At 47.7% G+C, this 27,424-nt stretch overlaps 15 protein-coding genes across 15 annotated transcripts; 10 read left to right on the forward strand and 5 right to left on the reverse strand.

Annotated features, from left to right (window-relative positions):
- Window positions 1-122: 122 nt before the first annotated feature.
- Window positions 123-2,658, forward strand: N7506_002303 (ESCRT-0 subunit protein HSE1; the record flags this gene model as incomplete). The annotated part of the gene is made up of 10 exons (XM_056951599.1): window positions 123-162; window positions 291-340; window positions 414-448; window positions 519-594; window positions 666-764; window positions 822-942; window positions 1,000-1,650; window positions 1,702-1,899; window positions 1,956-2,508; window positions 2,535-2,658. The coding sequence occupies 10 exons, from the start codon at window positions 123-125 to the stop codon at window positions 2,656-2,658; spliced, it is 1,947 nt and encodes a 648-aa protein (XP_056817514.1).
- A 481-nt stretch (window positions 2,659-3,139) lies between these two features.
- Window positions 3,140-4,471, forward strand: N7506_002304 (uncharacterized protein; the record flags this gene model as incomplete). The annotated part of the gene is made up of 1 exon (XM_056951600.1): window positions 3,140-4,471. The coding sequence occupies one exon, from the start codon at window positions 3,140-3,142 to the stop codon at window positions 4,469-4,471; it is 1,332 nt and encodes a 443-aa protein (XP_056817515.1).
- A 287-nt stretch (window positions 4,472-4,758) lies between these two features.
- N7506_002305 (uncharacterized protein) lies at window positions 4,759-6,333 on the reverse strand (the record flags this gene model as incomplete). Its single annotated transcript, XM_056951601.1, has 6 exons — window positions 4,759-4,907; window positions 4,963-5,230; window positions 5,287-5,360; window positions 5,431-5,952; window positions 6,016-6,123; window positions 6,219-6,333. The coding sequence occupies 6 exons, from the start codon at window positions 6,331-6,333 to the stop codon at window positions 4,759-4,761; spliced, it is 1,236 nt and encodes a 411-aa protein (XP_056817516.1).
- Window positions 6,334-9,334: 3,001 nt separating this feature from the next.
- Window positions 9,335-10,742, forward strand: N7506_002306 (alpha/beta fold hydrolase; the record flags this gene model as incomplete). The annotated part of the gene is made up of 5 exons (XM_056951602.1): window positions 9,335-9,413; window positions 9,500-9,549; window positions 9,662-9,769; window positions 9,890-10,400; window positions 10,453-10,742. The coding sequence occupies 5 exons, from the start codon at window positions 9,335-9,337 to the stop codon at window positions 10,740-10,742; spliced, it is 1,038 nt and encodes a 345-aa protein (XP_056817517.1).
- Window positions 10,743-11,925: 1,183 nt separating this feature from the next.
- Window positions 11,926-12,400, reverse strand: N7506_002307 (Glucose/ribitol dehydrogenase; the record flags this gene model as incomplete). Its single annotated transcript, XM_056951603.1, is given in 3 exon segments — window positions 11,926-12,030; window positions 12,121-12,356; window positions 12,376-12,400. The coding sequence occupies 3 exon segments, from the start codon at window positions 12,398-12,400 to the stop codon at window positions 11,926-11,928; spliced, it is 366 nt and encodes a 121-aa protein (XP_056817518.1).
- A 38-nt stretch (window positions 12,401-12,438) lies between these two features.
- N7506_002308 (Glucose/ribitol dehydrogenase) lies at window positions 12,439-12,715 on the reverse strand (the record flags this gene model as incomplete). The annotated part of the gene is made up of 2 exons (XM_056951604.1): window positions 12,439-12,569; window positions 12,664-12,715. 2 exons carry the CDS (start codon window positions 12,713-12,715, stop codon window positions 12,439-12,441), a joined length of 183 nt encoding a protein of 60 aa, XP_056817519.1.
- Window positions 12,716-13,740: 1,025 nt separating this feature from the next.
- Window positions 13,741-14,558, reverse strand: N7506_002309 (NAD(P)H-dependent flavin oxidoreductase; the record flags this gene model as incomplete). Its single annotated transcript, XM_056951605.1, has 2 exons — window positions 13,741-13,884; window positions 13,941-14,558. 2 exons carry the CDS (start codon window positions 14,556-14,558, stop codon window positions 13,741-13,743), a joined length of 762 nt encoding a protein of 253 aa, XP_056817520.1.
- A 277-nt stretch (window positions 14,559-14,835) lies between these two features.
- On the reverse strand, window positions 14,836-15,489 carry N7506_002310 (uncharacterized protein; the record flags this gene model as incomplete). The annotated part of the gene is made up of 1 exon (XM_056951606.1): window positions 14,836-15,489. One exon carries the CDS (start codon window positions 15,487-15,489, stop codon window positions 14,836-14,838), a length of 654 nt encoding a protein of 217 aa, XP_056817521.1.
- Window positions 15,490-15,527: 38 nt separating this feature from the next.
- N7506_002311 (uncharacterized protein) lies at window positions 15,528-16,020 on the forward strand (the record flags this gene model as incomplete). The annotated part of the gene is given in 2 exon segments (XM_056951607.1): window positions 15,528-15,679; window positions 15,696-16,020. 2 exon segments carry the CDS (start codon window positions 15,528-15,530, stop codon window positions 16,018-16,020), a joined length of 477 nt encoding a protein of 158 aa, XP_056817522.1.
- Window positions 16,021-16,783: 763 nt separating this feature from the next.
- Window positions 16,784-17,719, forward strand: N7506_002312 (uncharacterized protein; the record flags this gene model as incomplete). The annotated part of the gene is made up of 1 exon (XM_056951608.1): window positions 16,784-17,719. One exon carries the CDS (start codon window positions 16,784-16,786, stop codon window positions 17,717-17,719), a length of 936 nt encoding a protein of 311 aa, XP_056817523.1.
- Window positions 17,720-18,456: 737 nt separating this feature from the next.
- Window positions 18,457-18,657, forward strand: N7506_002313 (uncharacterized protein; the record flags this gene model as incomplete). The annotated part of the gene is made up of 1 exon (XM_056951609.1): window positions 18,457-18,657. The coding sequence occupies one exon, from the start codon at window positions 18,457-18,459 to the stop codon at window positions 18,655-18,657; it is 201 nt and encodes a 66-aa protein (XP_056817524.1).
- Window positions 18,658-19,178: 521 nt separating this feature from the next.
- N7506_002314 (uncharacterized protein) lies at window positions 19,179-19,781 on the forward strand (the record flags this gene model as incomplete). The annotated part of the gene is made up of 1 exon (XM_056951610.1): window positions 19,179-19,781. The coding sequence occupies one exon, from the start codon at window positions 19,179-19,181 to the stop codon at window positions 19,779-19,781; it is 603 nt and encodes a 200-aa protein (XP_056817525.1).
- Window positions 19,782-19,799: 18 nt separating this feature from the next.
- Window positions 19,800-20,144, forward strand: N7506_002315 (uncharacterized protein; the record flags this gene model as incomplete). Its single annotated transcript, XM_056951611.1, has 1 exon — window positions 19,800-20,144. One exon carries the CDS (start codon window positions 19,800-19,802, stop codon window positions 20,142-20,144), a length of 345 nt encoding a protein of 114 aa, XP_056817526.1.
- Window positions 20,145-20,352: 208 nt separating this feature from the next.
- On the forward strand, window positions 20,353-22,928 carry N7506_002316 (Zn(II)2Cys6 transcription factor; the record flags this gene model as incomplete). The annotated part of the gene is given in 10 exon segments (XM_056951612.1): window positions 20,353-20,384; window positions 20,447-20,570; window positions 20,630-20,843; window positions 20,903-21,447; window positions 21,501-21,579; window positions 21,590-21,608; window positions 21,681-21,829; window positions 21,883-22,058; window positions 22,111-22,291; window positions 22,381-22,928. The coding sequence occupies 10 exon segments, from the start codon at window positions 20,353-20,355 to the stop codon at window positions 22,926-22,928; spliced, it is 2,067 nt and encodes a 688-aa protein (XP_056817527.1).
- Window positions 22,929-23,718: 790 nt separating this feature from the next.
- Window positions 23,719-27,343, forward strand: pan2n2 (poly(A)-specific ribonuclease; the record flags this gene model as incomplete). Its single annotated transcript, XM_056951613.1, has 3 exons — window positions 23,719-23,847; window positions 23,910-25,201; window positions 25,252-27,343. The coding sequence occupies 3 exons, from the start codon at window positions 23,719-23,721 to the stop codon at window positions 27,341-27,343; spliced, it is 3,513 nt and encodes a 1,170-aa protein (XP_056817528.1).
- Window positions 27,344-27,424: the final 81 nt, after the last annotated feature.

The raw sequence follows: 27,424 nt of genomic DNA on the forward strand, positions 1-27,424 counted from the left end.
CTTGATTGGATCTTCGCTTTGAGGTTCCCGTGACTTCCCATATAGCGATTCACCGAGCCGAAGTGCTGCCCGACTGCCACGATCCCCACCTGTCGTTACCTGCTTAGGGGAATACGTCAGCGATGTTTCGCGCGCAGCAGAATGCCTTCGACGATGCCGTCGGTAAGTGCCTACGTTCCCGTTTTCCCGCCGCCTGTCGCGCCCACAAACTGGCAGTGCTGGAATGACGCCATGGGCATCTAGCGGAACTCTTCGTGATCTTGGTGCTAACTTATGCTGTCATTATCTAGCCAAGGCGACGGACGAGAACCTGACATCCGAGAACTGGGAATACATTCTGGTGCGTTGGAGCGAACCTACGGCGACTCATCGCATTCGACGGACCTTGAAACTGACATGATGTCATGGCTTAGGATGTTTGTGACAAAGTTGGCTCTGAAGAGTCAGGGTATGTGGATTATGACGAACTGGAGCCCAGAGAAATAATCACTTACTGACTACGATGTCTGGTGCTATAGTGCGAAAGAAGCTGTCGCAGCCATGATCAAGAGATTGGCCCACCGCAATGCCAACGTGCAACTTTATACATTGGAGGTTCGTGATTGGTGCCATGTCGCTGGAAGCACAAGTGGATCGCCTTCGTGAGCTATGCTGATGTTGAATAGCTTGGAAATTCGTTGGCGCAGAACTGCGGCCTCAAGATCCACCGCGAGTTGGCTTCGAGAAGCTTTACTGATGCACTGTTGCGTCTGGCTGCTGATCGGGTAAGAGCACCACACCTAATATGAGAACGCAGCAGTTTCTGATCATGGTTCACGCAGAACACGCATCAACAAGTCAAGTCAAAGATTCTGGAGCGGATGGAAGAATGGACAGAGATGTTCTCTTCTAACCCGGATTTCGGCATTATGGAGCAAGCCTACATGAAACTAAAAACTACGAGTAAGCATGAGTGCTCTGTTAAGTTCTGCGAAAGGACTCTGCTGATATGTATTACAGACCCCAATCTTCAGCCCCCATCCAAGCCTGGCAAGCGTGAAATCACCGATGTGGACCGCCAGATGGAAGAAGAGGAACTACAAATGGCGCTAGCTCTCTCAATTAAAGACAAGACTGTCCCTGGACCAGCTCCAGCCCAGGCCGCGGCCGCGGCAGCACCTCGTGCTGAGTCCTCGGCTGCCGCTGCCTTGTCCGCACCTACCCCTACTGCCCAAGCGGAGCCTGCTGAAGCCCAGGCCGTTCTGTCTGGAACATCGGTAGCGACGGTTTCCCGGGTGAGAGCATTGTTCGACTTCCAACCGTCTGAGCCAGGCGAGCTACAATTCCGCAAGGGAGATATCATTGCAGTTTTGGAATCAGTCTATAAAGATTGGTGGAAGGGTTCCTTGAGGGGTCAGACTGGTATCTTCCCTCTCAACTATGTGGAGAAGCTTCCCGACCCTACAGTGGACGAGTTGCAGCGGGAAGCTCAGATGGAAGCGGATGTCTTTGGCCAAATTAAGAGCGTGGAGAAGCTTCTTACTCTACTGAGCACTCGAAACTCCGATCTGAACGTCCAAGAAAACGAAGAAATCACGACTCTCTATCAGGCTACTCTTGCAATCCGACCCAAATTGATCGAACTCATCGGCAAGTACTCGCAAAAGAAAGGTATGTAATGATTATTCGGTTTTCGTGGCTCGGTCGCTCATATCATCGCAGATGAATTCACCCAGCTCAATGAGAAGTTCATTAAAGCTCGTCGGGATTATGAATCTCTGCTCGAGGCATCAATGGCCCACCCTCCTCAATCTCAATATGGGCGCCCTGCCCAGCCACAGTACGGTTATCCCGGTGCTGCACCTGCCGGATACCCACCTGCCCAGGCTGATCCGCGATACTTTACGCCCCGGCCTCAAGGTATGCATCATCAAAGGCTCGCATAGTTACTCCTGTTCTTACTCCGACTTTCTTAGAAACCACGCCAACACCGGCTGCTGCTCCATACGCGCCTTATGCCGGCGGCGAGCAAACTATTCCTTACCGTCCTGCCTCTCACTCACCCGATCCCCGCAACCAGGTCCAGGCTGGGATTCCACCTGCGCAGCAACATACCCCGCAACCCGATGCGTACCAAGCTGTGCACCACCGTCCCCAGTCTACATTCGACCACCCTCAAGAACTGGGAACATCCGTGTATGATTCACCCGTCGACCACCCTACTCCTGCTCAGCGTCTGCCCTACCCCCAAGCTAGTCAAGCCCCGCCTGCTGGTCCGCCACAGTTCCAGCAGCAACAGCAAGACTACTCACCTTCAGCATACTCCGCCGAAGATCCACCCCAGGCTCCACCTGCGTCCATTATGCCCCAAGTCCCTCATCAATTCCAGCAACAGCAACAACACCAAGCCCCGTACCCCAACTCCCCCGATGCCTCACAACCCGCACCCTCACACCAGCCCCCCACCCGTGCCTACCTCAGCCCAGCCCCAGTACACATCCTACACACCCCCGGCGCCCGCTCCAGCGGGTGAGTACCAAGCCTACCAACCACAGGGAGGAGCAGCTGGCTCAAATCCAGCTTCCTTCTATCGGTAAATGCTTCGCCCTGCTCATCTCGCCTGGTCAGTATCGATCAATACCTCGTCTGTGTTCTATGTCGGCTTTGTATGGCATCTAATTCGGTACTCATTCTATGACCCCCTTGCTGGATTCCTGTCTGCTATGTCTCTAGCCCATCGTTGAAGTGCCGTCGATCGACGGCAGTACATAGTTGTGCAAATTTTGATCAAACTTATATCCAAGTTACGATGTTCAACTTTGGTAATACTTTTAGGTGCCGGAATGAATCAACCGCCAAGCTAGTAGTGTCCTGTGAATTCGTATATTTTGGGGCATCTCCATGTCAACCTCAAGAGTGTCGTGACATATACCTATTTTGGAGCCTTTACTTGGTCCACTGAGCCCCATCTGTGAACAGCACGGTCTGAAGCCAATACTGCAAGTTCCGTTAGCCGCAATCCGGGATTGTCAAGGCGAAAATAAGCTTAAATGTCTCATACGCAAGGCTCGCGTCAGACGCGAGAACCAATGAGACACCCCGCCTTTTGACAGAAAAGTGGACCACGAAACCAGCCACAGATCTTGATGTCCTCAACAACATGGCTCTAGCCACACTGTCAACAGAAATCCTGTTGACAATCCTAGAATGTCTCTCCCCGCTAGATATTCTCTGTGCTGTTCAAGCTTCATCCCTTCTATACCGTGTCTTCGCCGCCTACAAAAACCATCTTCTTCGACATACACTTTGTGAATCCATCCACCCATCATGCCGAGCAGACCTTTATACCGCGCTGGACGCCCAAAGGATCCCCAAGTCACTCAAAGCCAAAGAGCCCATCGGCAAAGTCAAGATGGAATGTTTCTCGTTGTTCTCCGGCGACCGAAATCGCCGCCGCCAGAATCATGATGAGTTCAAAATAGACAATGCCGAATTGGACACGCTTTTCTACCTACAAGCCGACATCGAACGCCTAATCGATATCTATTGTCACTGGTCCTTGGGTAACCTATCTTCACATCAAGAGACACCCGCTCAGTTCCACATCACGACCTCGTACCCACGGTCGAACCTATCGCCCACCGAAATGGGCCGTCTCCAACGAGCCTTCTACCGATGCGAAGTATACACGAGATTTCAGCGGGTATTAAGTCTCCTCGACAAGGCATCTGTTTTGAACTTCTCGCAGATCGTTCTGTGCTTCGTTTCGCAATTCACGCTTTATGAATTCGAGGAGTTTGTCTGCGTTCAACAATTCCTCGCTCAGTTCATCAGATCACTTGTTGAGAAAGTGGAAGATGATTTCTTTTCTCATCTCCCCTCTCAATCTACCGGCGCCGGCGCCAAGCAGAGCAATATAGGTCATGTTCTTGACGACTCCGGTCTCTCCTTGTTCACCAAGTCGTACCGAGACAATCACCACTCCAGCCACGTGAAATACCTCATATCTTGTGGCTTATCCAATATTCTGCACCTGGGCATGTTGGAGCCCCGGGAGCTCAAACGTGCCATGCTCAGATCATATGCAGAGTCTCGGGGATTCGCTGGCTCTGAGTTCTTTTCTCAGGGGGCTCTTGATCTGCAATCTTGCAGCGAGAAGCAGAGGCAGGTTCTTCTTCATGGAAAGCTGGTTGATATTCCTCGTGATACACTTCATAGCCCAAACCTGGGCTGGGAATGGGGTACTAGCTTCCAGAACTATGTCAAATCTGACAGTGCAGCTTTGCTTGATTTACGAAATCGAGGGTATGTCTTTTGGGATAGGAAGAGGCTACAAGATTCGGGTATGGTTGATGTGCCGTTTGTCGTTGCTGTAGGAGCAAATTACTTCCCAGCGGGCTATCATGGTCCTTTTGTGAGACCTAGTGTTGAGGAAAGGCTTGATGGATCAGAACTTGATACAATGAGTTTAAAGAAGTGGAAGAATCTATAAATCACCCTCGATTGAGGATCCATGGATTATGAAATTGAACCCTGCCATTTGATCTTTACTCGAAGTACTATCTCAATTCGAAATCTGAACTAGAGCGGCTGTCTTTTGGGAACAGTCAGTCTTTGACGCAAAAGGCCATAGAGATGCCCAGGTGCCCATAGAGATATCCATGGATGGCTTTCCAACACGCCAGGTGCATGCTTCCTGTCCCTAATTGTGTTTGAAATGAATTAGGTATCGCTGACGAATTTGAGCTGAATCTTGAGCAATGTATTCAACGTAGTGTCTCATCGCTGAATATTCGGATCCGCGGAGGTCTGGTAATTTGGCTCCCTTGAGATCAGGGTGAATACAGCCAGCATCACGCCATTTTGCATGATTGGATACGCCAATAGGGGTTCGGAGTCGTCGCTTGAGTACCAATTAGCATCTCGAGCTGTCGAATTTCATATTGAGAAGACTCACCATTTTTTTGCCGCATTCTAACTCACATAGTAGCATCAAACGGTCTTGACTGAATGCAGGCGTAAGATTCACAACTCTGCGATCACAGTACGCGATCGAAACATCCGCCATCTCTGCAAACCAAACTCCCCCGTTATTGACATGAAGGCCCTGACTCAGGATCCCAACAAAACTTGATTTTGCTGAGCCATGCCAGACAAGTCGTCTATCACCAATCGTCTCGGCCTGCTTTCTGCGCCACGCCTCGAATTTATCCTTCTCGCCGTAGCGCTCGATGCGGAAAATGTCGACAATCTAAATGGGTGAGACAAGGGGTTGCTTTTAGCCAACCAAGCTAACTCTAAGCTTACCTGATTGGGATATGTTGGCGCTGACTTGCTGTGGTACTCTGCGATGATCTTGAATTCTTCACCCTGCTTGTTCACTTTGCGCATTCAAATCAGTCAGAATGCAGCAATGAGCGAGATCAGATATTCTGAAGATGATGGGCATACAAGCAGTGAGCTCCGTCAACTGGAGAGACAGCAGACCTCGATACAGCACATCGGTGGTGTCATGATTCAAAGAGGCTTCGAATTTCTGTAAAGCATGTATGTATTCCTGCTTCCTTGCGTCCGGATTAGGACTGAATGGCGGGCGTGTTTTCGGGCCGGTTGGCAGACCCTTGATCCAATTTTGAGTGTATTGCTCAAACTCGTTGCTTGACATAAGACTCAGCAGACTGTTGACTGCTTCGTTGAGCTTGGTTGAGTTCAAGGGGATTCTTGTGCCGTCTTCGAGTACTTCTACCGGAATACTGACTTCTGTGTCCTCCGCCGTCTTTGTTAGTTTCTTGCTAATGTCATCCCCAGGGTCCGCTTCTAGTTTGCGCTTGTTGTTTGGTGGCTTTTCGGAAATATTGAGAGTGGTAAGCTTGCCCAATAGCTGCTTGATGTCAGACGACTCCTCGGAGATGATCCCTAACAGCCAATCATATGTGACAAGCTGGCAGTCGTCACTAGCGCGAGCGGATCGAACTAGTAACATCAGTTAAAGCGGGTATAACCAAGTAGATTTTCAAGGCTGCTGGCATTTCATACCTTTGACAGTTTTCAGTTTCTTGGAAGAAGCAATCACATGTGTGCATTTGGTGATATCTGTTGTCTCGAATTTACCTCCAAGGGCAATGATCAGGCGCCTCACTTCATCTAGAATACATGTCAACACATTCTGTGTATCACCCCAGCGAGAAGGAACCTGAGTTCATCCACCAAAGAGAGAGCAAAGTGGGTAGGCTATTTACCATGCGTGACTCCGGAAGGGAAGTTCCCAGAAAGGGAAATTGTGAATCCGCTGAATTTCCCGATGAGAGACGGTGCAATTCCCGAGGGGAGCTTTGAAGTAGATGAAGAAGGCATGATAAAGGCCAGTGGAGTGCCCTGCTTGAGGAAAAGCTCAAAGAAGAGTTGCTTTCAAGACAGATTGAATAAGGGAGAATGTGAGTCGACTGCGTTGCTTTAGGTGTCAAACGAAAGCATTCGACTCCAGTAGGCTTACAAGAAAGGATATGGGAATGAGTGAGAAACAAAGATCTATGGTGTGTCTTATAAAGATCGGGCGAGCAAATGAAGGAGGATATTTCCTACTAACTTTGTAGATATGGTTACGCAAGATGCTGGACAATGCAAACACAGACAATCATAACGATATGCACAGAACTGGCCTATTTGGATAGACCACGCTCCGTAGCAGGTAGATGTCTGCAACACACAAGCTGGAAGCAAAAGCTACTATGAGTTAGATACCCACTGATCGTTTGAAACGAAGTACAAGTAAAAACTAGGTATCTAGCTTTACTTATAAGTTATAAGATCCTTGGTTGTAAAAAAAGGCAAAAAACTGAGAACCAAGCTTCGAGATGTGAGTGTCTACGCTTGTGGAACAAGCACCATAGCTTTGGTTCCTATAGTCAAGGCTTTGTTTGCTGTTTAAAATCTGCCAATGAAACTGCGTTAGGCCGACAGAAGCTCAATCTCGTCTATTCTAAGCAAAAACAGCTCGCTTTGGTTAGAGTTACTTAAGGCACTTGGCACTCTTGGGAGTCTTGGCAACTCGCTTGGCAAGGCTGTGTCTTGATCATCCCAGAATAACTGCGTACCTATGGGCATTGGGTTTGCGGGGATGGCAATGCTGGAGACGTGGTATTGGTTGGGTCCATTGGTGTTGGGCTTTTTCCAACCTGACCCGCTATCTTGTCCACGGGTCTTTTGATGGTTGACACATCAGTGGGACACACAAGCTACGAGGTCCCCCTTGGCTTCTCCTAGAGGGTGCACCAGGTCGGTGCTTTAGGTCACAGGTCAAGTCTTGAAATCTCTCAGCAGGGCTGAACGATCATCTGCCCACGGAGCCGCAGTGAGGCGTAGACTTCCGCAAAACCCCAATGGACCCGGACCCAACCCGGACCCAACCCCAATTGGGTTGGGTTTTGGGTCGGCCAGGTCTGACCCCAATGGGTTTTGGGGCCCCAAATGGGGTTACAAACAAGACAAACAGACCAAAATCTTTAGGTACATAATTGTGACTAAGCAACACCGATAGTCGTACCCTCCCATCGGTGAGCCAAAGCCAAAACCCAAACCAATGCCAAAACCTAAAATTTCCATTGCCTCGATTTCAACCCCCATTTTTACCTACCAAAAATGCCTTATTCTGCCCAAAAAGAAGAGGAATTAATCTCTTAGGCTCTAAATGCCTACTATGCCAAAAAATTCTCCGGAATCAACGCTGCAGCTGCCCATTTTGGGGTGTCAAAACACAAGCTTCGCAATCGCAAAAACGGTACCCTTTCTCAAAATGGGTGTAATTCAACCAATAGTGTATCAAATCTATTGTAAGAAAAATCCCTTATTTATTGGATTGAGCTCTTTATTTCGGTTTATACACCCTCTATTGTAATTGAGATTAGTGATACTGCAAATCATATTTATTAGCGAATAATAAATATGAACATTAAGATGGAGATCTAAGTGATAAACAAGAATTCTTGCAATTAATCAAAAACGTATATAAAGAGACCTTTAAAGCTACAACAATTAAGTCTTTATTTAAAGATACTAGATTTTAACTATTTAATAGTACCCTTATTTCTGATCAAATTGATCCACAATAGAAGAATGAACCAACAATCCAGATCTTGGGTCATAGTTTAGCTACATCTAAGACTAAGATTTCAAACTCTATATAGACCTCGACACAACCCGCGGGTTACCCGTTACGGGTTACCCAAAACCCGCTAAGAAACGGGTTTATGGGTCACTAGACCTGGCAGTGACCCGCGGGTGACCCTCATGACCCTCGGACCGCCCCGCTATTGGGGCGGTTCGAGGGTCCAACTTCCCGACCCTGAGGGTAGTCCACCTAGGGGTTGGACCCTCGGAGGGTGACCCTCAGGGTCACCCGCGGGTCTACAAACAAGACAAACAAGCAAATTTTACGATAAAAATAAACTTTATGTAAATATTTATGCATATATATGATTATATAAGCTTATTTATATATCCTAATTAGGCTTAGTGCTATATATTTATGCATTTGAGGGTCGCTGCGGGTCGCGGAGGGTCACCCACATACGACCCTCATAGAACTAGGGTCAGGGTCAGGGTCGCTCGTGAGCGACCCTGACCCTCGGAGGGGCGGGTGGAGGGTCCAAGGTAATGGACCACCCGGAGGGTCACTGCCAGGTCTACAGGTGGGAGCGGTGCGGTTTCCCCACTACAATAGTTAATTCAAGATACATCATTTCTTTGCTCCGCCTTCTATCGCGTCATTATGGACGCTTGCTAATTCCCACGCCAAAATAGATTACTCATGATTATATGAATCAATCCTGGGACGAGGGGAGGCTGACAAATTCGCGTTTGGTAATTGAAGTTAACTAAGTAAATTAATTCCGCACTTGATTTGTTAGCGGAAACTAGCGGTGGTAGCAAATGGCGAATAAGTATTTTCATGCAGTGTAAACTCATGGGCATTATCCTTCAAGGGCAGAGCGAGTAAATTCTGACCAAAGTTTAGTAATCTAACCGTTTCATGCGGCCGGGGAATCGTCGAGACATGTCTCCGAGAAGTCGATGTCAACCCATAATGATTATTCAACATCCCGGATCAACTTATCAAGTTTTTCTGTGAATAAACTCAAGAATGGATCATGATGAAAAGTTTCTTTTGGATTAATAAAAGTTTCCGAAAGCTACGGGTCGCAATAATTTAACTTAGTTATTGTTTACGATTTGTAATCTCGAGTAAGTTGACCGGTAGGTCAATAAGATAAGTATTTATGCCGTGTCTTCTGCAATTCAGTCGGCAACAAGGACCTTTTGAACAATCAGACGCAACGCAAACGCAAACGCAAACGCCATGGCAGCCTTGGATAAAATCAGCTCCACAGACCCTCGTATTGCTCGCTCCTCAGCAGAGATTAACGGCAAGACATATGGTATACCTCTCCAAACCGCATAGGCTCACTCTCTGGCCTGCTGTGATGATTTGACTGAATATTATAATAACTGACATAAATTGCAGGATTTCTTTGTGCTATCCCGGAAGGTGGTTTTGAAAGAACAATTGTCTTGGTAATTTAATTCTATTGGCCCCTTCCCCTCAAATCCTCAACGCCTTTTCTGTATCTGCACGATGGAATGGCACCTGGTGGGGGCTTGATTAACATATTCTTTAATACGTCAGATCCACGGATTCCCTGATCTATCGTTCGGGTGGAGATACCAAATCCCGCTATTCCTCGACTTGGGCTATCGGGTGATTTGTCCAGACTGTATTGGATACGGACAATCTGTGAGTTTCATGGCAAAAGAAATGCTGAAGCAGGAACCATGACGGCTAGCTTACATATGCACGTTGGATAGGATGCACCCACTGATTCGATCATACCGTACACTTTTAAGAGCCTCGCAGATGATTTCGTCAGTCTTGCAAAACAACTTGGTTGTGTTAATACCATTGTCGGTGGACACGATTGGTAAGGCAGCAAATATAATCACTTTCTATCTGCGGGCTTATACATCTGACCACGATTGTCTTATTAGGGGAGCCATGATTGCTTATAGAATGGCCATATGGCATCCTGAATTCGTGACGCATATATTTACAGCCTGTGTTCCATACATCCTACCGAATGCAGAGTGGGTTGAACTTGAGAGTTTAACTAAGATATACCCAACACTTGGTTATCAGTTGCAGTTCGGAAGCGGACTTATTGAGCAGGAGACTCGGACCAAGGAAGGAATCCACAAATTCCTGAATGCAATGTATGACGGAAGGACATCGCACAATCAGTCCGCCATGGATCCTAACAAGGGGTTGAATTTTGATCTGGCTGCTCAGCTAGAAAGAGCAGCAGTTTTAAGTGAAGAGGAACTTGAGTACTACGTTAATGAATTTGCCAGGAATGGACTCGGTGCGGCATGTATGTGACCTCAGCTCATCTCTTACAGGTTATTTCCTAATAATATCTACAGGCAATTACTATCGGACTCATCGCCAGAACTTTTTGGATGAAAGTTATTTTACCCAGCAGGAGAACAGTGACGCTGCAACTATCAAATGCCCCACTCTATTCTTGTGTGCGACGGAGGATATTTGCGTCACCCCGGAGATGACCGAGCATATCAAAAAGTCCGTTATAAACCTGACCTTCAAAGAAATCAATGCCAACCACTGGATCTTGTGGGAAGAGCCGGGAGTAGTGAATGAAGTACTCAGGGAGTGGTTTCGGCAGCAAGGCCTTGTTATCAACAAGGGACCTTGAAGTTGCCTTTGAACTTGGGATTCGGGGTAACTAGGGTTGAAATCCATAGCGTCTTCGACAGAAGAAATTCAAAGATATGATATGTATTTCTGCGGACACAGCGTCAATTACGAGATTGTAGTACGAAGTATGACATGTGATCCTTATTAAAAAAAAGTATGGAAAAAACTGATAGAGAGACTTTAATTTCGGGTTTCTAGAACCAAGTTAAAAAGATAGCCTTTTTAGTGTTTCATCGATAAAAGAAATTGAGAGGTTTGAATAATATCGTTTACGGGGATAACCCTTCAATAGACATTTCATTGGTCATGTAATTCCTTGCTGCATTAATATGGTTTATCGATCTTTTGACAATATATGATGAGAAGCTCGATCTGTCCTGTACTTATGCTAATTATGGGAGGATCATCTTCCTTATCAAGAAAGCATAGTTGAGGTAAGTTCTTAAAGGATGGACTAGAGAAAATAACATAGGAAATCCCATATCAGCTGGGCCACTGCCTGGGCACTCGTGGAAATGATAAAATCGAAAAGGAGTTTCTCTATGCCGCATTTTGCCTTCCTAAAATGCTATTAGCGCGGCGATGAAGAGACGACAAGCAGCTGAAAGCGTCGGGATACATTTTCAAAGACTATATCAATACCGGCCAAATTTCGCCTTATGTTGCAGGCATCAATTTTGGTACTCCTATCAGTCCGTGCCGTCATCTAGTCTTAATTATAGCAATTCTTATAGATCGCTGAATATACAACATATGTGATTTTGTAGGGCGGATATTAGAAGCGAAGGAAATTCGCCTTCCGGGGCAACTGTGTGAATGAATATTCGGAGATTCAGACCTGTGGTAACACTTAAATGGAGTAGTACTTTGTTTCCTTGCCCTGAAATAACTAAATGTAATATAAATCATTGGATTGTTAGTACCCTGTACAAGACCTAGATGTATCTTGTTATAGCAGCGCTCCGTAGAAGACCTCAGCAGTACAACTAATGATTAGTGTTCCTTACTCAATACCACAAGCAAAATTACGTTACGATATATAGCAAGCAAATATTTGGTTTTACTGGATAAGAATGTGAAGATGCTTGCCATTACTAAGATATTGGTATGAATGTGAATTAGCCAATTAGTCTGTAATATTATTTAACACTAAAATTTCATCCTTTTCTAAAGCCAAACTGTTATTCTAATTTCACGGATGCTTGGCCCTTGTTAAAGATAGACATCCGGATTTTCTCTTGGTCAAGCCCGACCATCTTTTTCACGGAGCTGTTGAATACCTTTCTCTATCCAACGGTATTCAAGAATCAAATCAATGTAGCATTGCTACCTTTCTATAAATACTCATCTTGTCTGTATCTAGGGTTCTTTATCACCACTTCCTCGATAATTTGTTTAGTAAAAACTTCTGGTTGTAGACTATTTTTGGAATGTTTTCGACTTCTTTTTTTGGCTCTCTTTTTAGTATCGATGTATATGCTCTTGGAGCTAAACGAGATATTTTTAGATGATATAAAGTTTGTGGCGACTTCGTTTATAAACACTATGACCACTTTAATACTAAGTGGATCAAGCTTGATTCTAAAAGTGTCGCTATAGAAAGCCACAGCTACTTTAGAGGCGTTATATACCACCGAAAAGACGAACGAAATACATAATAGTTTTAACGAGATATTGATGATAATAGACGGTGTTTACGTATTCAAAGTAGAGGCTAGAAGAAGAGGAGTAAAGGTTGAAACCATTTCAAACAAGCCGAAGATATTAGCATTAAATATCGCATGAGTACAGGTAGGATCAGCTTTAATTGCCGGCGCTTTATACACTGTTAAAGTAAAGAATCCAGTCAGAAGCTAAAAACTATATAGACAAGTGCCAGAAAGTCAAAAGACCATAGGGAATCAATAAGTTGGACGTACTTGTGCTAGTATTGTTGAACAGTATATCCAATTTGCCGCCGGTCCGCTTCATAATTTCGTCTCTGAGTGCTGCAATGCTTAACGATTTAACACCGCAAAACAGCCAATATCAAGAGGCTGTAAAAAGTACGACGAATGTGGAGGCTTACAAATTGAAAATCATAAGTGTTTCTCAAGGCATCCCGAGGTCGGTTCCGCGCATTTCACGACAGCTAGCAGACCCGAAAACTTGTCAATTGTAGAAACTTTTTACTATGCTTCTATTTAATCTCTGAAATACATCAGATGACTTCCTTTGTGAATATGAAAGAGCATGGTCTCTTAGCTCCTGAGCGAAGGGAGCAGCCAGAAAATAAAACTCCCCAGCTTGGCTCGGGGAATTTCAATCCGTTGTGATATGTAGCCTCACTTATTCCTTCTGGAAAAAAGAAAAAAAAAAAAAAAAAAAAAAACAACCAACCAACCAACCAACCAACCAACCAAACTTGTTGTGATATCAGCATTCAGGATTCATAGGCAAGTGCCAGCTAGGGCCATGGTGGACCTTTCATCATCATTAACAATTGCGTACTTCGAGCCCTCGGTTAATGTATCTTATCACCTGGGCACTATAAATAGGTGGAGAAGTACGTGATCCTGGGGTTCAGACTTAATCAATCTCGTGAATCTGATGCTTGTTAGCAGCAACTTAGCTAGTCCAATCGTACATCTTTACATTTATGATAGTAAAATTCATGAGCAGTAGGAAACTTTTGAATTGTCATCTCAAATGCTCCGACTTCGCTTAAGTCTATTCATTCAATGCATCGCATCCCACTGCATGAGATGAGGGTCTATTGCATGGTGCATTCACTTTAGTAATCTGTAGCTTCACCCATGGAACCTTGGCGGAACCATGGCTCAATTGGTGTGATTCCTCTGATCACAACATAATATTCTAGAAGACCGGTCTGAAGAAAACGTAAGTCTTGAGATAGATAGTTGAATACACGAACATCAAACTCACCCACGACAACTCTATATCAATCATTTGGGATGATGCCAGGATGGTATAGTACCAAAATAGAAAAAGGGTTATCAAAGCCTGCTAGCGGGGGTGACAAGATACAGGGACTGGGTCCGTTTCATGGCCTCGAGCGCCTCATTCTCTATACGACTAAGCAGCTCGGCACAGGTCGGAATATCATGGATCATTCCAATCACTTGACCAGCATACCATACCTACATGTTTTAGGACCAGAACACACTAAGCTTCCAGGAGTATCGTGGTAACTTACACCAAATTCAACGTCGCCGTTCAGGAAGACCTGGCGCCCACGCTTGCCGCTGACGTACGGAGCGATTTCGCTGAAGTCACCAGACTTGATGTTCTTTTTGACTTCCAATGCCTCCTGAGGGACCTTGTTAGGGAAGAGACGAGAGGTATTACCCCATCGGGGGAGAACTAGGGCGGTGTCGATCTGTTGTGCATTGATGATGGCCTCCTTCACATTTTGATGAATTGGAGCTTCCATGGTGCTCATGAACCGGGTGCCCATGTTGATTCCCTCCGCACCAAGAGCCAACGCTGCGGCTAGATCATGTCCATCGGCGAATCCACCGGAGGCAATGAACGGAACGCCTAGTTCCTGGCGCGCACGACTCAAGAGGACGAAGTTGGTTATATGCTCACCGACATGACCGGCACATTCAAATCCATCAATGGACAGGAAGTCCACACCTAGCTTCACGGCGGACTTGGCGTGTCGGATGGTTGTGCACTTGTGCAGGACAGTTATACCTGCCTTCTTCAACTGCGCAATGATAGGGCCAGGGTTATTGCCAGCGGTCTCGACAATTTTCACGCCCTCATCAACGATGACTTGGGCATAGGCTCCGTAGTCTGGGGGGACCATGGCAGGGAGAAGAGTCAACTTTACTCCAAAAGGATAATTAGTCATGGCGCGACATCTCCGGATTTCTTTGCGGAGGTCTTCCGGTGTAGATTGCGTCAGATACCAGAATGGCCCAACTAGAGCTCACCGTATTGTGACAGCCGGGAGCTGCTCTTAATTGAGTAAGCTATCTACAGACTGTGATATTTCTCTAGCCAACACAGCCTCTAGACGATGATTGAGCGTCCAGTTGACCTGTGAACTAAGTAGCTCATCAATACGAACACTAACGCCCCTGTTACTTTAAACTCTGCGCTATTTGCTCCCACAAGCCATTTTCGAGGCATCCATGAATCCAGTATCCATCTTTGCTTCTCCACACAACCAGCAAGTCATCCATGACCATGCCTGTCTTTCTCAAGTAGCCACAGAACGCCACGCTCCCGTGCACGGCGACCGGTGTTTTCGTGCCCAGCTCGTATTCATAAACGGGATGACCTGCCCAAGACGTGACTACAAAATGAGCATCCCTCGCCGCGAAATGCCTAGGGATCATAGGCTTGCCATTCAGAAGGGTATGTTGGCTAATGATTTGGCTGACACACACTGGATCCCTGGCCGAATTGATTGTATGACGAATATGACTAGCCACACTGCTCAGCGAGTCTCTAGTGTTCACTGCTTCAATGGGATCAGAATAACGCGGCACTGGCATAAGGATCCATGGATTACCAAACCCTGCATCACTCTGGAGCTGACGCTGGACATTCATGGTAATACCAAAGTTCGGCGGGCGGGTATCGTCTTTTGCAAAGTGTCGGTACAAAAAGGATAAGATCAGATCGTGCTCGGTAACATGGTCATTGCGTCTCTGGGCTTCGTTGGTCCATTTGTTGATTTGTCTTCGGGGAATGAAAAGCGTCTTTGCAATTCGGCGAGATGAGCTATTCATGAAATCTCGAGATTTTTGTCTCCAAGAGCTTTTCAAAAATGAGGCCCAGCCTGCAGCGCTTGATTCAGCGTGCAACTTTGCGATTGGATGCACAGAGGTGGCCTCGCCCTGGCCCTCCCCCCTCAAGTGGAAACCCTGGTTTCACCTTTAACGGCGGCCGACCGAATGACACCGGACCAACAAATGCCTTGTCCACTAAGGTACAGTAAGCCTTGGCTATTTTCATCATTGCTAGGTGTAAAGCGACATGGATTAGCATGGCTCGGAAAATATCCCATCACAGAGAACGATACCATTTGCATCCCCAAAAGAATGCTGAAGCTTGAATCCTATGATACATGCATCGCGCAAGACAACCGTTCTGATAGCGAGGATGTCCTGACGCAAGTGCCAACCGAGCCCGTATCCGAAATCGACCAAACGCTCCAGGGAGGTAGAATCAAAGAGCTGGACATCTTCATACTGCTGTGGAAGTTTTGCCATTTCATCTATCCGTTGGTCGCTTGTCTTGCCTTTCCATACATCACGTGAGGGGACTTTACAGTCAGTAGGTAGTAGTGATGTGCGCTGAGGACTCGTTAACATAGACCCAAAAGTATAGCCAAACCACAAGGGGCCATCCGCACCAGAAAGTCCAACCTGGCGCCTAAAGCAGGCCATTGGAGAATTAGAGCTTCCGCAGCTGCTTGGAATTGTTCTAGGTCGATTCTAATCCTCCACACGAGAACGAAATTGTGTTCCAGAAACCGGGAAATACCCAGGTCCAATGCGTTCAACTTTTGATCCATTGGTAGATTTTCGAAACGTTAGAAGCCGAGACGCAATGAAGTGGTAACATTTCGCTCAAATGATATGAAATATCGTGGAAACATCGGCAACAAATAGTTAATTTTGGTTCGCGTGATCTACATTCATATTTACGCGACTCGACCCAGTGCCGGAAGGGCATCATAATACTAGTGGTTTTAGTCAACTCCCCAACTATTTCTGATCGTCATTTCACGCAAGGGACATACGATGATCCTCAACAAGCTTGAATAATCGAAAGTGGTGTAAATTTTATTCTCTCCAATGTCTCTTCACCGGAGAAGGTTGAATAATCAACCAGTCGGCCTGATGAATAAACATACAAATACACTTTCTCCAAGTAATGGCTGCGCTAAGATGTAACGTCCCCTGATGAGCTTAGAGTCGAATTTGGAGAACTTGCTGCTCACCTTTTTCTGTTTCTTTCGACACGAAAAGCTTCACAAGGTGTGTGGGTTTTTGCTTATTCATTCTACGACCTGCTATCATGCCAGACCATAGAGCGCCTGTGCTGGTGACTGGCGCCGCAGGCCAAGTTGGAGGAGTGGCAGGCCGTGTTGTCGAACTACTGAGATCCTCTGGTATACCCGTTCGTGCGCTGGTTCGTCGCCATGACGAACGGGCTGCGCGACTTCAGGAACTTGGCGCAGAAATTGTGGTCGCTGATCTCACCAAATCGGAAGAAATATTTCCGGCTGTCCAGGGGTGTAAATGCATTTTTTTCAGCATGAGTGTATCTTCACAGTACCTGGAGGCATCCACGGTAATGGCCGCGGCTGCGCGAGCCAGCTCCGGGATCCGACTACTGGTCAACATGTCCCAGATGACCCTCTCCGAGATGGACCTTACGCATGTCACCGAATCGCCTCAACACAGACTGCAGTGGCTGAGTGAACAGGTCCTCAATTGGTCAGGAGTGCCTGTGGCTCATCTGCGACCGACAGCTTTTCACGAAAATCCTCTTTTCTGGGTATTTGCGGCCCGGTCTATTGAGAACTCTGGAGCAATTCGTCTGCCTTTCGGAGAAAGCCGCACGTCTCCAGTAGCCGCCCAGGATGTTGCGGAAGTAGCCGTTAAAGTGTTACTCGACCCGCTTCCATATGTGGGACGAATCTTGGAGATCACTGGCCCCCGTTCCGTTGACTTGAACAGCCTTGCAGAGGAGTATTCTGCTGCTTTGGGACGCTCCGTTCACTACGTGAACATCTCATTTGAGACTTGGGAAGAGGAAACGCTTAAGAAGAGTGAGATTCCTGAACATGTTTACCGGCACATTCAGACTATGGCAAGTCTCCATGCTGCAGGGCGCTATGATCGACATACAGACACTGTCGGCCAAATTCTTGGTCGACCGGCCACGAGCTTAGCGGCAACGATCAAGAATGGTGGTAGTCATTTCCCCTTCGTCCCAAATGACCTATGAATATGGATTGGATCTACGCTCCAAACACGTCTAGGTTGATACTCGACTCCTTCGTTCCACAAATCTCCAGGAAATTCGACTCTGACGTTCCACACTTGCTTCTTTTCTTTTTATTATTGGAGAGAAAGCTTGATCAAGCAAATACCTACCGAGGGCCACAAGTTTATCCTATGTGTAGCGACTGCCATATCTTGCTAATTGGACGTGCAGTCGGGCTTCAAATCCGGAGTTGCTTCCTTTTCCTTCCCTGCTACATGCCATCTAAATCCTACATTCTATAATTCCAGATATTCTGGACGATATAAATTTAAATCGGAAGTAACCAGTGGGATGGGATTGAGCATAACCGTATTGCGTCGTAGTGTCAACCATCTCAGGGAACTCACTGATCTAAATGAGCAATCTGGCCAATTGGAATAACTTTCGTTCTGCCGAGAATGATCAGCCCTAACCTAAGTTTATTGGGTAAGACATCAATCAATGGGTGGGTGGCAGCACTGAGGCGCCCCGCATTGAACCCCAGGTATCAAAGCCACCTTTTTGGCCCCCTATGACGAAACCAATGATGGACACAGCAAGGCTGTGCTGGTCAACACTATATGAATCAATCATCCCAGTGTCACTCGAAAGGGCTCATGTCATTTCTTTCCATCCCCTCCTGTGTCTTTCAAGCCAAACGCTGAACTCGAAGACTCAAGACACCCATATCACCTTTCCACGAAATCAATCAAATCAGGATGTGTTTTGGCTTCTTTGACGGTATCAAGCCGCTTCCACCTCTTCGAGACAAATACAAATCCGAAGAGAAGTACCAGAAAGCGTATGCCAAGTACGAAAAGAAGTTAGAGGAGTACTTGGACGAAGACAACAGCCGAAGAAGAATAGCCAACTCTAAAGCAGCGTCTACTGCAGGAGTCTCTTACGCTATTGGTGGTTAGTTAAAGAATCTACGGATGAGGTACACAAATGTTCTCCCTTGCGATTTCTTAATCGGCCGCGGCTTCAGTGAGGCCCACGCTGACCAGTGGGCTCAAGGACAACATGTGATTACAGCCTTTCAATTATATTGAGAGAAACTGTTGAGTAGTTTAAACTCATCTTCGGCATGCATACACTCGATCTTTGCGTTGAAAAAAAGCGCTAGGGTACGTGAACTTCTGGGGGATGAATAAAGCCACGGAAACTTGAATGTAAAGCTAGACAAAGCGAGCCGAGTGAACAACGATTTTCTTCCAAAAAGGAACGAATTCTGATTGGCATAACGGAGTTCTTATTGTCATAATTTCAAGGGCGTGGGGACACGATGTGTAGATGTCGGCAGGCCACACCGATGACCTTCGGTTAACACCCGACGCATTGACAGCCAGCAATGTGGGCACCTTAGCACCCCTCTTCTCACCACAAGAATACCTCAACTGGCTCCTGAATCTTTAGCATCGATTAGCCAGCAGAACTCAAGATGGGTTCTCGAGAGGTCCATATTGCAGTCCTGGACACGGATATTCCGTGCTATCACGTTTACGCCAAACGAGGGCTGTACAGTTCGCAGTTCAACTCCCTACTTACTGCTGCCGCGAGTCGGATCAATGAGGCCTACCGGAACTCTTCGAAAGCCCCTCTCAGTGTCCATGTCACCGCGTTTGATGTTGTCGGTGGTTCATACCCGCACCCCGCGACGCTGCGGGCTAGCCAGCGGTCCTCCTCAGAGAAGAGCCCACCTGGATTCCACGGCCCCATAGATGCTATCCTAGTCACTGGTGCGGCAGCAGTAGTATATGACGAGCTTCACTGGGCCCCAAAGCTTCGGTCTTTCATTCGAGCCGTGTACGCCGACTATCCTCTCGTCAAGATATTCGGATCGTGCTTTGGGCATCAACTTATAGGCGAAGTACTCCTTGCAAGTGACAAAAGTTTCACAAACGAAAAGGCATCTTTCAAGATCACGGTCGGAGCTACATCTCAAGGCCATGAAATCGGCATGCTGCCTATCACTTTGAACCCCTCCTTTGTCTCGCATTTTCCGCCTTTGGCTCGGTTCTCCCGCGAACGTTTCAATCTTTAGCTCATACACGATGCTGTGATGTCTTCTTCCGATGGCACAGAATCAGCAGGAGTTACAGGTGCCATGCTACCAGAGCCGTGGCTTAACGTGGGTAGCAGCCTCAAGTGCCCGATTCAGGGTCTATATCAGCCAGATCGTGTCCTGACACTACAGGGACATTTCGAGTTTGACGCGTTTGCTACTGCCGAGCTGTGCTACAAATTTGCTAGCCAATTTGGCTGGTCCCAGGAAGTACTGGACGCCCATTTGGAATCTATCAGGCGCTCAGTGAGGCCAGGCAGAGAGGATGAGGACGATTCGAAGGTAGCTGCAGAGGCAGTGCTGTTGTTTTTCGCCGGAGAGGATGTTAGAGTGGATGCATAGACTCAACCAACTTTTTTTTTTGTTTTTTTGCTTCAATGCACAATTCCCGAGGTCCCTGGAAATTCTCTGCGGCTGCCGATTGCGGGCCCTCGGGTGCCCGAGCCGTAGTCCCCGCACCTCGGATCACCATCCGAGCGACATCGTCAACCTTTACACATCGCAGGATAGGGTCATCGATTGGAAGAGCTGTACAAGGCTCGAAAGCAACATGACAGGGCCGAATCCTCGGTCTGCTAATGCGTAAGTCTGCAATGTTTTGGGTATATCGTGTCGACGTTGGGATGTATGGTAACATCGAGCAGATGCGAGACATGCCGGAGGCGCAAAGTGAAGTGTTCCGGAGACAAGCCCTGTCGCGCTTGTACAAAGCACAATTGGGAATGTACTTTTGGACATTCTGGTCGCAGGAGATTTTCTGAAGCGTCGGTCAATGCACCCCTTGCGTCTCGGGCCAATCTTGCTGATCGATTTCTAGCCAAGTCAAGCATCTATTGGACAAAGTCCGAAGATACGAGGAGCAATTGAAACTTCCAGCCTCGGGTGGTTCGTCTTCTGTTTTGGCTTCCCCGGCTGCACAGCATGAGACGCCAGGTGCGCGTTCATCGCCGCGTGCTTCTGCGGAAGCCACGGATAAAGAAGTCCACCAACAGATGCAGGAGGAAATGTCATATGCAGGCAATGATGCTGCAATAAGCCCCGGTATCAATCCTGTTTACTTCTACGTGTGATTAAATGGACACAAGCTAACTCTGCGTCAGCAACTGACTTGACCTCGGGACCTGCTTTCGAATCTCAAGTCAGATCCCTGCTTCACAAGTCCCACCCAAATGATGCTTTTTATGGTATAGACCCAACCATCCAAGGAAGATCTGACAGGCCACCTCAGTGGGCCTCGGTGCATGAGCTGGTCGGCGAGAGTGCAGATGTTACTTTTCCATCATTGGAAGAGTCGCAACATCTACTGGAGCAATTTCTTTTCTATCTCGGCGTGAGCCAGCACTTTTTTGATCCGAGATCTTTTTCGGATGATCTCATGTTGCTTTTTCAAAGCGCGGAGAGCAGGAAAGAGCAAATGCGCTCACCTTGGTTCTCTGAATACCTTTTAGTTATGGCAATGGCGAAGCTGATCAACGTCAAGCATCCGACTTCTCAACCGCCAGGATCAGACTTGTTTGCTGAGGCACTAAAAAGGTTGCCTCCTTTGCATCAAATGGGTGGAGAGGGCGTTATCATGGTCGAAATACTTACTCTCATCACTACGTATCTGCAATGGTCTGACCACAAACATGATGCCTACCTTTACGTGAGTGCACTGGAGACCAATACATTTTACATAATTTCGTTAACTCGAAGCAGATCGGTGTCGCACTACGTCTTGCCATCGCTCTAGGGTGCAATCTGCGCGAAACAGATCAACGTTGCCTTCCCTCTCAAAGTGCCCACAGATTACGGCTTTGGTGGACAGTATATATGCTTGATAGGTCAGATATTTGGAAATACGTTTGGAATGCGCTTTTTGCTGATCCGCCCACACAGACGCCTTTCCTCTGGTCTTGGTTTAGCCGCAGGTGCAGATGAACGCCAACTCTGCATAGAGCTTCCGCGACATGCAGCTGGATTTCAATCTCCCGTGGCTCTTGCAATCAATGTCCGCATTGCCCGTGTTACAGACGATATTATGTCCAGTAAGTCAACCTGGTTTCTAACACAAATCACATCGCTTATGACTTCGTAAAAGCTCTCTATGGAAACAAGTCCATCACGCAGCTAGAGCTAGTTGAAAAGATTCAACACAGTCTGCAAGAATTACATGACACAGCGAGGTCATTCCCTACGCCTTTAGTATTGGATTTTAGCCGACCATTACAATGGGCTACTCGCACCGGTGCATCACTGTATTTGATGCTGTTCCAGGTTGGTGCTCACAAATGATGGGTGTTGCTATCACTAGCTAATTTGAACACAGGCAATTATTCTTTGCACACGACCCATCTTGCTGCAAAGAGCACGATCGGTAGCCGAACATCAAGAAACACAGCCTCTCGACCGAATGCCAGAGGTGCTCAACCGTCTTTGCGATACATGCAATGAGGCAGCTACAAGGAGTCTTGCCATTATAGCCACGCTTCGGCGGCAACAGACAATTCGTGAGTTCTATTTTAGTCTATCTCCGCCTCTCTGTCCCAATTTTATCTATATTTTTGGGGTGTTTATTAGAGCTGACACACTCATTAAGCCCGTTATGGCTTCTTCGATCTAGATGCAACATTCTCTGCAGCATTTGTTTTGGTCGTGGTGGGCTTTTCTGACAAGTCACAAACTCAACCGCCCCCTGCTCTCTACCAAGCATTCAAAGTACTCCAATTTCTAGCCCAATCTGGCAATCTGGCGGCCGAACGCCGCTTGCATGATATCACGCAATCGTGTCTACACGTTTGGCCAGATGATATTTTGAAATTTGGCTCCTCGCCAGCACAATCTGCTCTGCGACAAGAGTTGGCATCCCGACCAGATACACGAGATTCGGTGTTATCATCCTCGGGCCCTTCCGATGCGGCTATGAACACTGGCTGGAACAGTCATCAAGACGAGGCACGGTTGCTTGAGCCTTTGGCTCATGTCAATATCCCAGAGACGATGTTTGACATGCAGGGAGAGTGGGACTTGGATCTTTCTGGTGAGGCAGAAGGGGTCTATTCAAGTTTCAACAATCCGACATTACCTCTGACTGGTGTTGATTATATTGACTGGTTGGAGATTGAAAAATTCATCGGTGCACCATAGGAGGGATATTTGGAGTCTCTATCGATGGATGTAGGATACTTAATTTATTGAATCTGTGCACGGTTCCACCTGGGTACGGGTGGTCGGATATATGTTGTCGAGATTGCAAAGTCAAAGTCACTATGTATTCATCTTTAGGCGGCCATAAGGAGTTTGAGAGACTACCTAGGTAACTCGAGGATTCCAGTACGAAGAAAAGATAGTATGTCTGCGCGATGCAGCTCCTCTCCAAGCTCCTGAAACCATGAAATGTATCGATTTTGGAGCCAAAAGGGCAGTTTCCTTCTCCTAGGGATGATACTTGTCAGGTCCGTGGATACATACAACTTATTCTTTAAGTTCATCATTCTTTGGAAACAAACCATGAATCTCCAAGATTGTCGGCGGCATGATTGTGCACAGAACCGTGGCAGGGGATGTTCCTGGGTCTGAGATGTGTGTTTCAAATCACGTGACGCTACCAATAACCTCACCGTCCCTGGCGGGCAACGATGAAGCAAGCCGGAGACCGACCGTTCCTTCTTCCGTCGCGGGCACCTTCAGCCAAGCTTTGGACTTGACCTCCACTTCTGGTGGCATTTTGGACCTTGCCCCTCTGTCCTCTCTTTGTATCGCCAATTCGACCGGATAGCTTCCCCGCAATCGCGTCCCTCGCGGCGAACTATGCCCACACTCGCCGTGTTCCCACGTGGGTGAAGCCAGCGATTCCAATTCTTAGTTCGTCTCACAAAAACGAACATAAACAGACGAACCATCGGGTTGAATCCGGGCCGAAGCGGCCACCGCAAACATGGAGGCCGACTGGGATGAGCTGTCGCGTATCCCGGTGCCACCACCAACGCCGCATGGCCTGCCTACTGTGGCTACGGCCACTGCGTTCGATGACATGATGGAACTATTGTGGACAGGCAATGAATATGTGAGTACCGAGCAGAAAGTCACGGAAGCCGAATACTGACCAGTGTTTTTGTTTGTCTTCAGGGCAGAATATCTTCATTCTACGGACCAGAGCTGCAGCGATATACGTCTGTTCGAGCCCATCCGCCATCCGAGGGCGCGGTACGACAAATCATATTTCACGAGCGAGGAGTGATCTCGTTATCATCCAAGAGCGTGCACATGATAACGCGGCGGGGATTGACGCAGTGGCACCTCGACCACGAAGAAATGGTTGATCTCCGCTGCATGAGTTTTACAGCTCAAACCAATCGAATCATCATTGCAGGCTGCCAGCGAGTCATGTTCACGGTGGACATTGACAAGGGTATAATTATCGACAAGCTACCCACTGAGCACGGTTACACAATGATGAAGAAGAGTCGATATCTATGCGCGGCAACAGATACGGGCTCAGTCAACGCACTTAGCCTTGGAGATTTCAGTGTCGTCAAATCATGGAAAGCCCACGGAACAGCTGTCAATGACATGGACGCGCGAAATGATTTGCTAGTCACCTGTGGGTTCTCTGCCCGTCACCTTGGAGCTCCAATCGTGGACCCGTTAGCCAATGTGTATGACTTGAAAACCCTGACACCACTACCCCCTATTCCGTTCCACGCAGGCGCAGCGTATGTGCGCATGCATCCCAAACTCCACACAACCAGCTTTGTGGCATCGCAAACGGGTCAACTCCAGGTCATAGATTTGATGAACCCTAACTCTGTGAATTTGAGACAAGCAAATGTCACCTTGATGCTCGGCATAGATCTGTCACCCTCGGGAGAAGCCCTGGCTATCATTGATGCCGAGGCCGCCATTCACTTGTGGGGCTCTCCATCCAAGATTCATTTCAATGAAATGAGCAAAGAGACAGAGTTCGCAGATGTGCCTACACGGCCCCCTCAGGTAGAATGGTCAGCGGACACTCCGCTCAGCATGGCTGGGATGCCGTACTACCATGAGCGTCTCCATTCAGCATGGCCAAGCCACCTAGTTTTCGAAGTCGGTGATCCGCCTGCTCCGTTAGACCAATCCATCTTGCCTTATCTTCGACCTGCAGAAATGGGACATCATGCCCCGAACCCGCGAAAGACTCGTCGTTATCAAGCTGAGAATACTCGTGCTATGACCACCGCAGAGCCAGCCCTCATTGCTCCTAAGTTCCTGAGCGAAAAGGCCCGGGAATATAGTAAATTAGATGGGTTGGTTGGCGATACAGCAGAAGCACTGGCGGGTGCCAAGATCAACGGAGAAAGTGATGACGATCCTCTGCTAAAATACAGCAACGTTGAAATTAAGTATAGTCGATTCGGAGTTGATGATTTCGATTTCCGGTATGGGTTGCGTCTCCCCCTATTTTCCAGCATTTGCTTACACACTCTAGCTTCTACAACAATACCTCATTCTCTGGCCTCGAAACTCACATTGCCAACTCCTTCACCAACTCCCTTCTTCAACTCTTCAAATTCATCCCTCTTTTCCGAAATCTGGCCCTCAATCATGCTGCCGGATCATGTATTTTCGAACACTGTCTTCTTTGTGAACTTGGATACCTGTTTGACATGCTCGAGAAAGCTAGTGGCCAGAATTGTCAAGCCACCAATCTTCTCAAGACATTCAGTAGCTTCCGAGAAGCTTCCAACCTGGGTCTCTTGGAGGAAAACCTCACCAACAAATCTCTCTCAACCGCCATTCAAGCGGTCAATCGTTTCTTCTTGACCCAGATAGCCCATGATTTCCGCATGATCCAACCAAGCTCGGAAGATCTTGACCAGCGTCTCGCTACTATCGCATCTGAGTCCATTCGGTGCATGTACTGCCAAAATGAGATCGTGCGACCCGGTAACTCGCTCGCCAATGAGCTGATTTACCCGAACATTGACATCAAACACGCGCGGCGCAATCCCATATTCCGATTCTCGAACATCCTCCGTGCGAGCATCGAGCGAGAGACACAGAATCGCGGCTGGTGTAACTACTGCCGTCGCTACCAACAAGTGACGATCCGCAAAACCATTCACCGCATGCCCTTGATTCTTGTGCTCAACGCCGCGCTGACCAATCCGTTGTGTCGTCGCTTATGGGCAGTTCCCGGGTGGCTCCCCGATGCCGTTGGCATCATCGTAGACCCCAGTGGCCAGGTGATGTGCTTCGAAGGCGATGAGCTGCAGCTCCGCATTCAAAGCCAGACCCCCGGACTCGTGGTTTATGACCTAGTTGGCTTGGTTGCGGAGATCGACATTCAAGAACACCAGAAGGCACACTTGGTCTCTTTCATCAACGTCTCGCTTTCGGGCCGCGAAAGTCAAGATCAAAGCAAATGGCATCTGTTCAATGATTTCCTGGTCACTGAAGTTGACAGAGATGAAGCACTTCGGTTTACTCAGCCATGGAAGCAACCTTGCGTCTTGGCTTTCCAAGTGAGAGATCCTCGGCATGTTGTTGATGACTCTTGGAAGAAGCACCTTGATAAAACTCTCCTATTCCGCGAGTGGTCCCTGAATGGTGGCCGCCAGGTCGAGTCTTGTCGTACCCTCACAGAAGAGGAACAGCCGCAGCCCGGGACACCCGTCGCCCTAGACACGGAGTTTGTTGACCTCGAAAAGGCTGAGATCGATGTCAAGGCAGACGGCTCGCAAGAAATGGTCCGCCCCAACAAGAGCGGTCTGGCTCGTGTCTCTGTGCTCCGTGGTTTGGGTGTCCAAGAGGGAGTTCCTTTTATTGATGATTATATCACTATACGTGAGCCGATTGTGGACTACGTCACTCAGTATTCTGGCATCAAGCCTGGTGATCTGGATCCACGAACCAGCGAACACAATCTTGTCCCACTCAAGGCGGCATACAAAAAGCTGTGGCTGCTACTCAATCTTGGCTGTGTGTTTGTGGGTCATGGTCTGGCATCTGATTTCCGCAAAATCAATATACAAGTGCCAAAGACACAAACCGTGGACACGCAGTACCTTTTCTTCCACCCAGGTAAGAGCCGGCGCCTCAGTCTCAAGTATCTTGCCTGGGCTGTTTTCAAAGAGTTCATCCAAGAAGAACCTGCACCTGAAACGCTTCAAGGGCATGATTCTATTGAAGATGCTCGCATGGCCTTGCGTCTCTGGAAAAAGTTCCAGGAATACGAAGATGCAGGCATTGTTGCGCAAATGCTCGAAGAGATCTTCCGCGAAGGCTCGAAACTTGGGTTCCGCCCGCCTCCTAAGAATGGCGGAACAGCTGCGGTCCTTTCCCGTCCTGGCACTGCCGTCACAATGCAGAATGACAGTGGTCGCAATACTCCTAGCACTCCTGACGCACGCTCAGTGGGCCCTGTGCCTACCACCTCGAATCCCCCCAACACTGGACCTCCCAGTGCCCCCACTACCCCACGTCAGGCTTTCCGGCGCTCAATCGCCCTCACCCCAAGCAACGGCAGCTTCTCTGGGCCCGGTGCTGGTGACTTCTTTGGCGGAAGTCCCCTTCGATAGATGAATCCTCAAGCACTTGACTTTTTTTTGGGTTCTTTGGAACATGATGCATTCGTTTTTGAACACAGTTATAGAATTAGC

This window comes from Penicillium brevicompactum (genome assembly GCF_028827555.1).
Source record: "Penicillium brevicompactum strain IBT 35665 chromosome Unknown utg000001l_segment0_segment0, whole genome shotgun sequence".
NCBI classification, from domain to species: Eukaryota; Fungi; Ascomycota; class Eurotiomycetes; order Eurotiales; family Aspergillaceae; genus Penicillium; species Penicillium brevicompactum.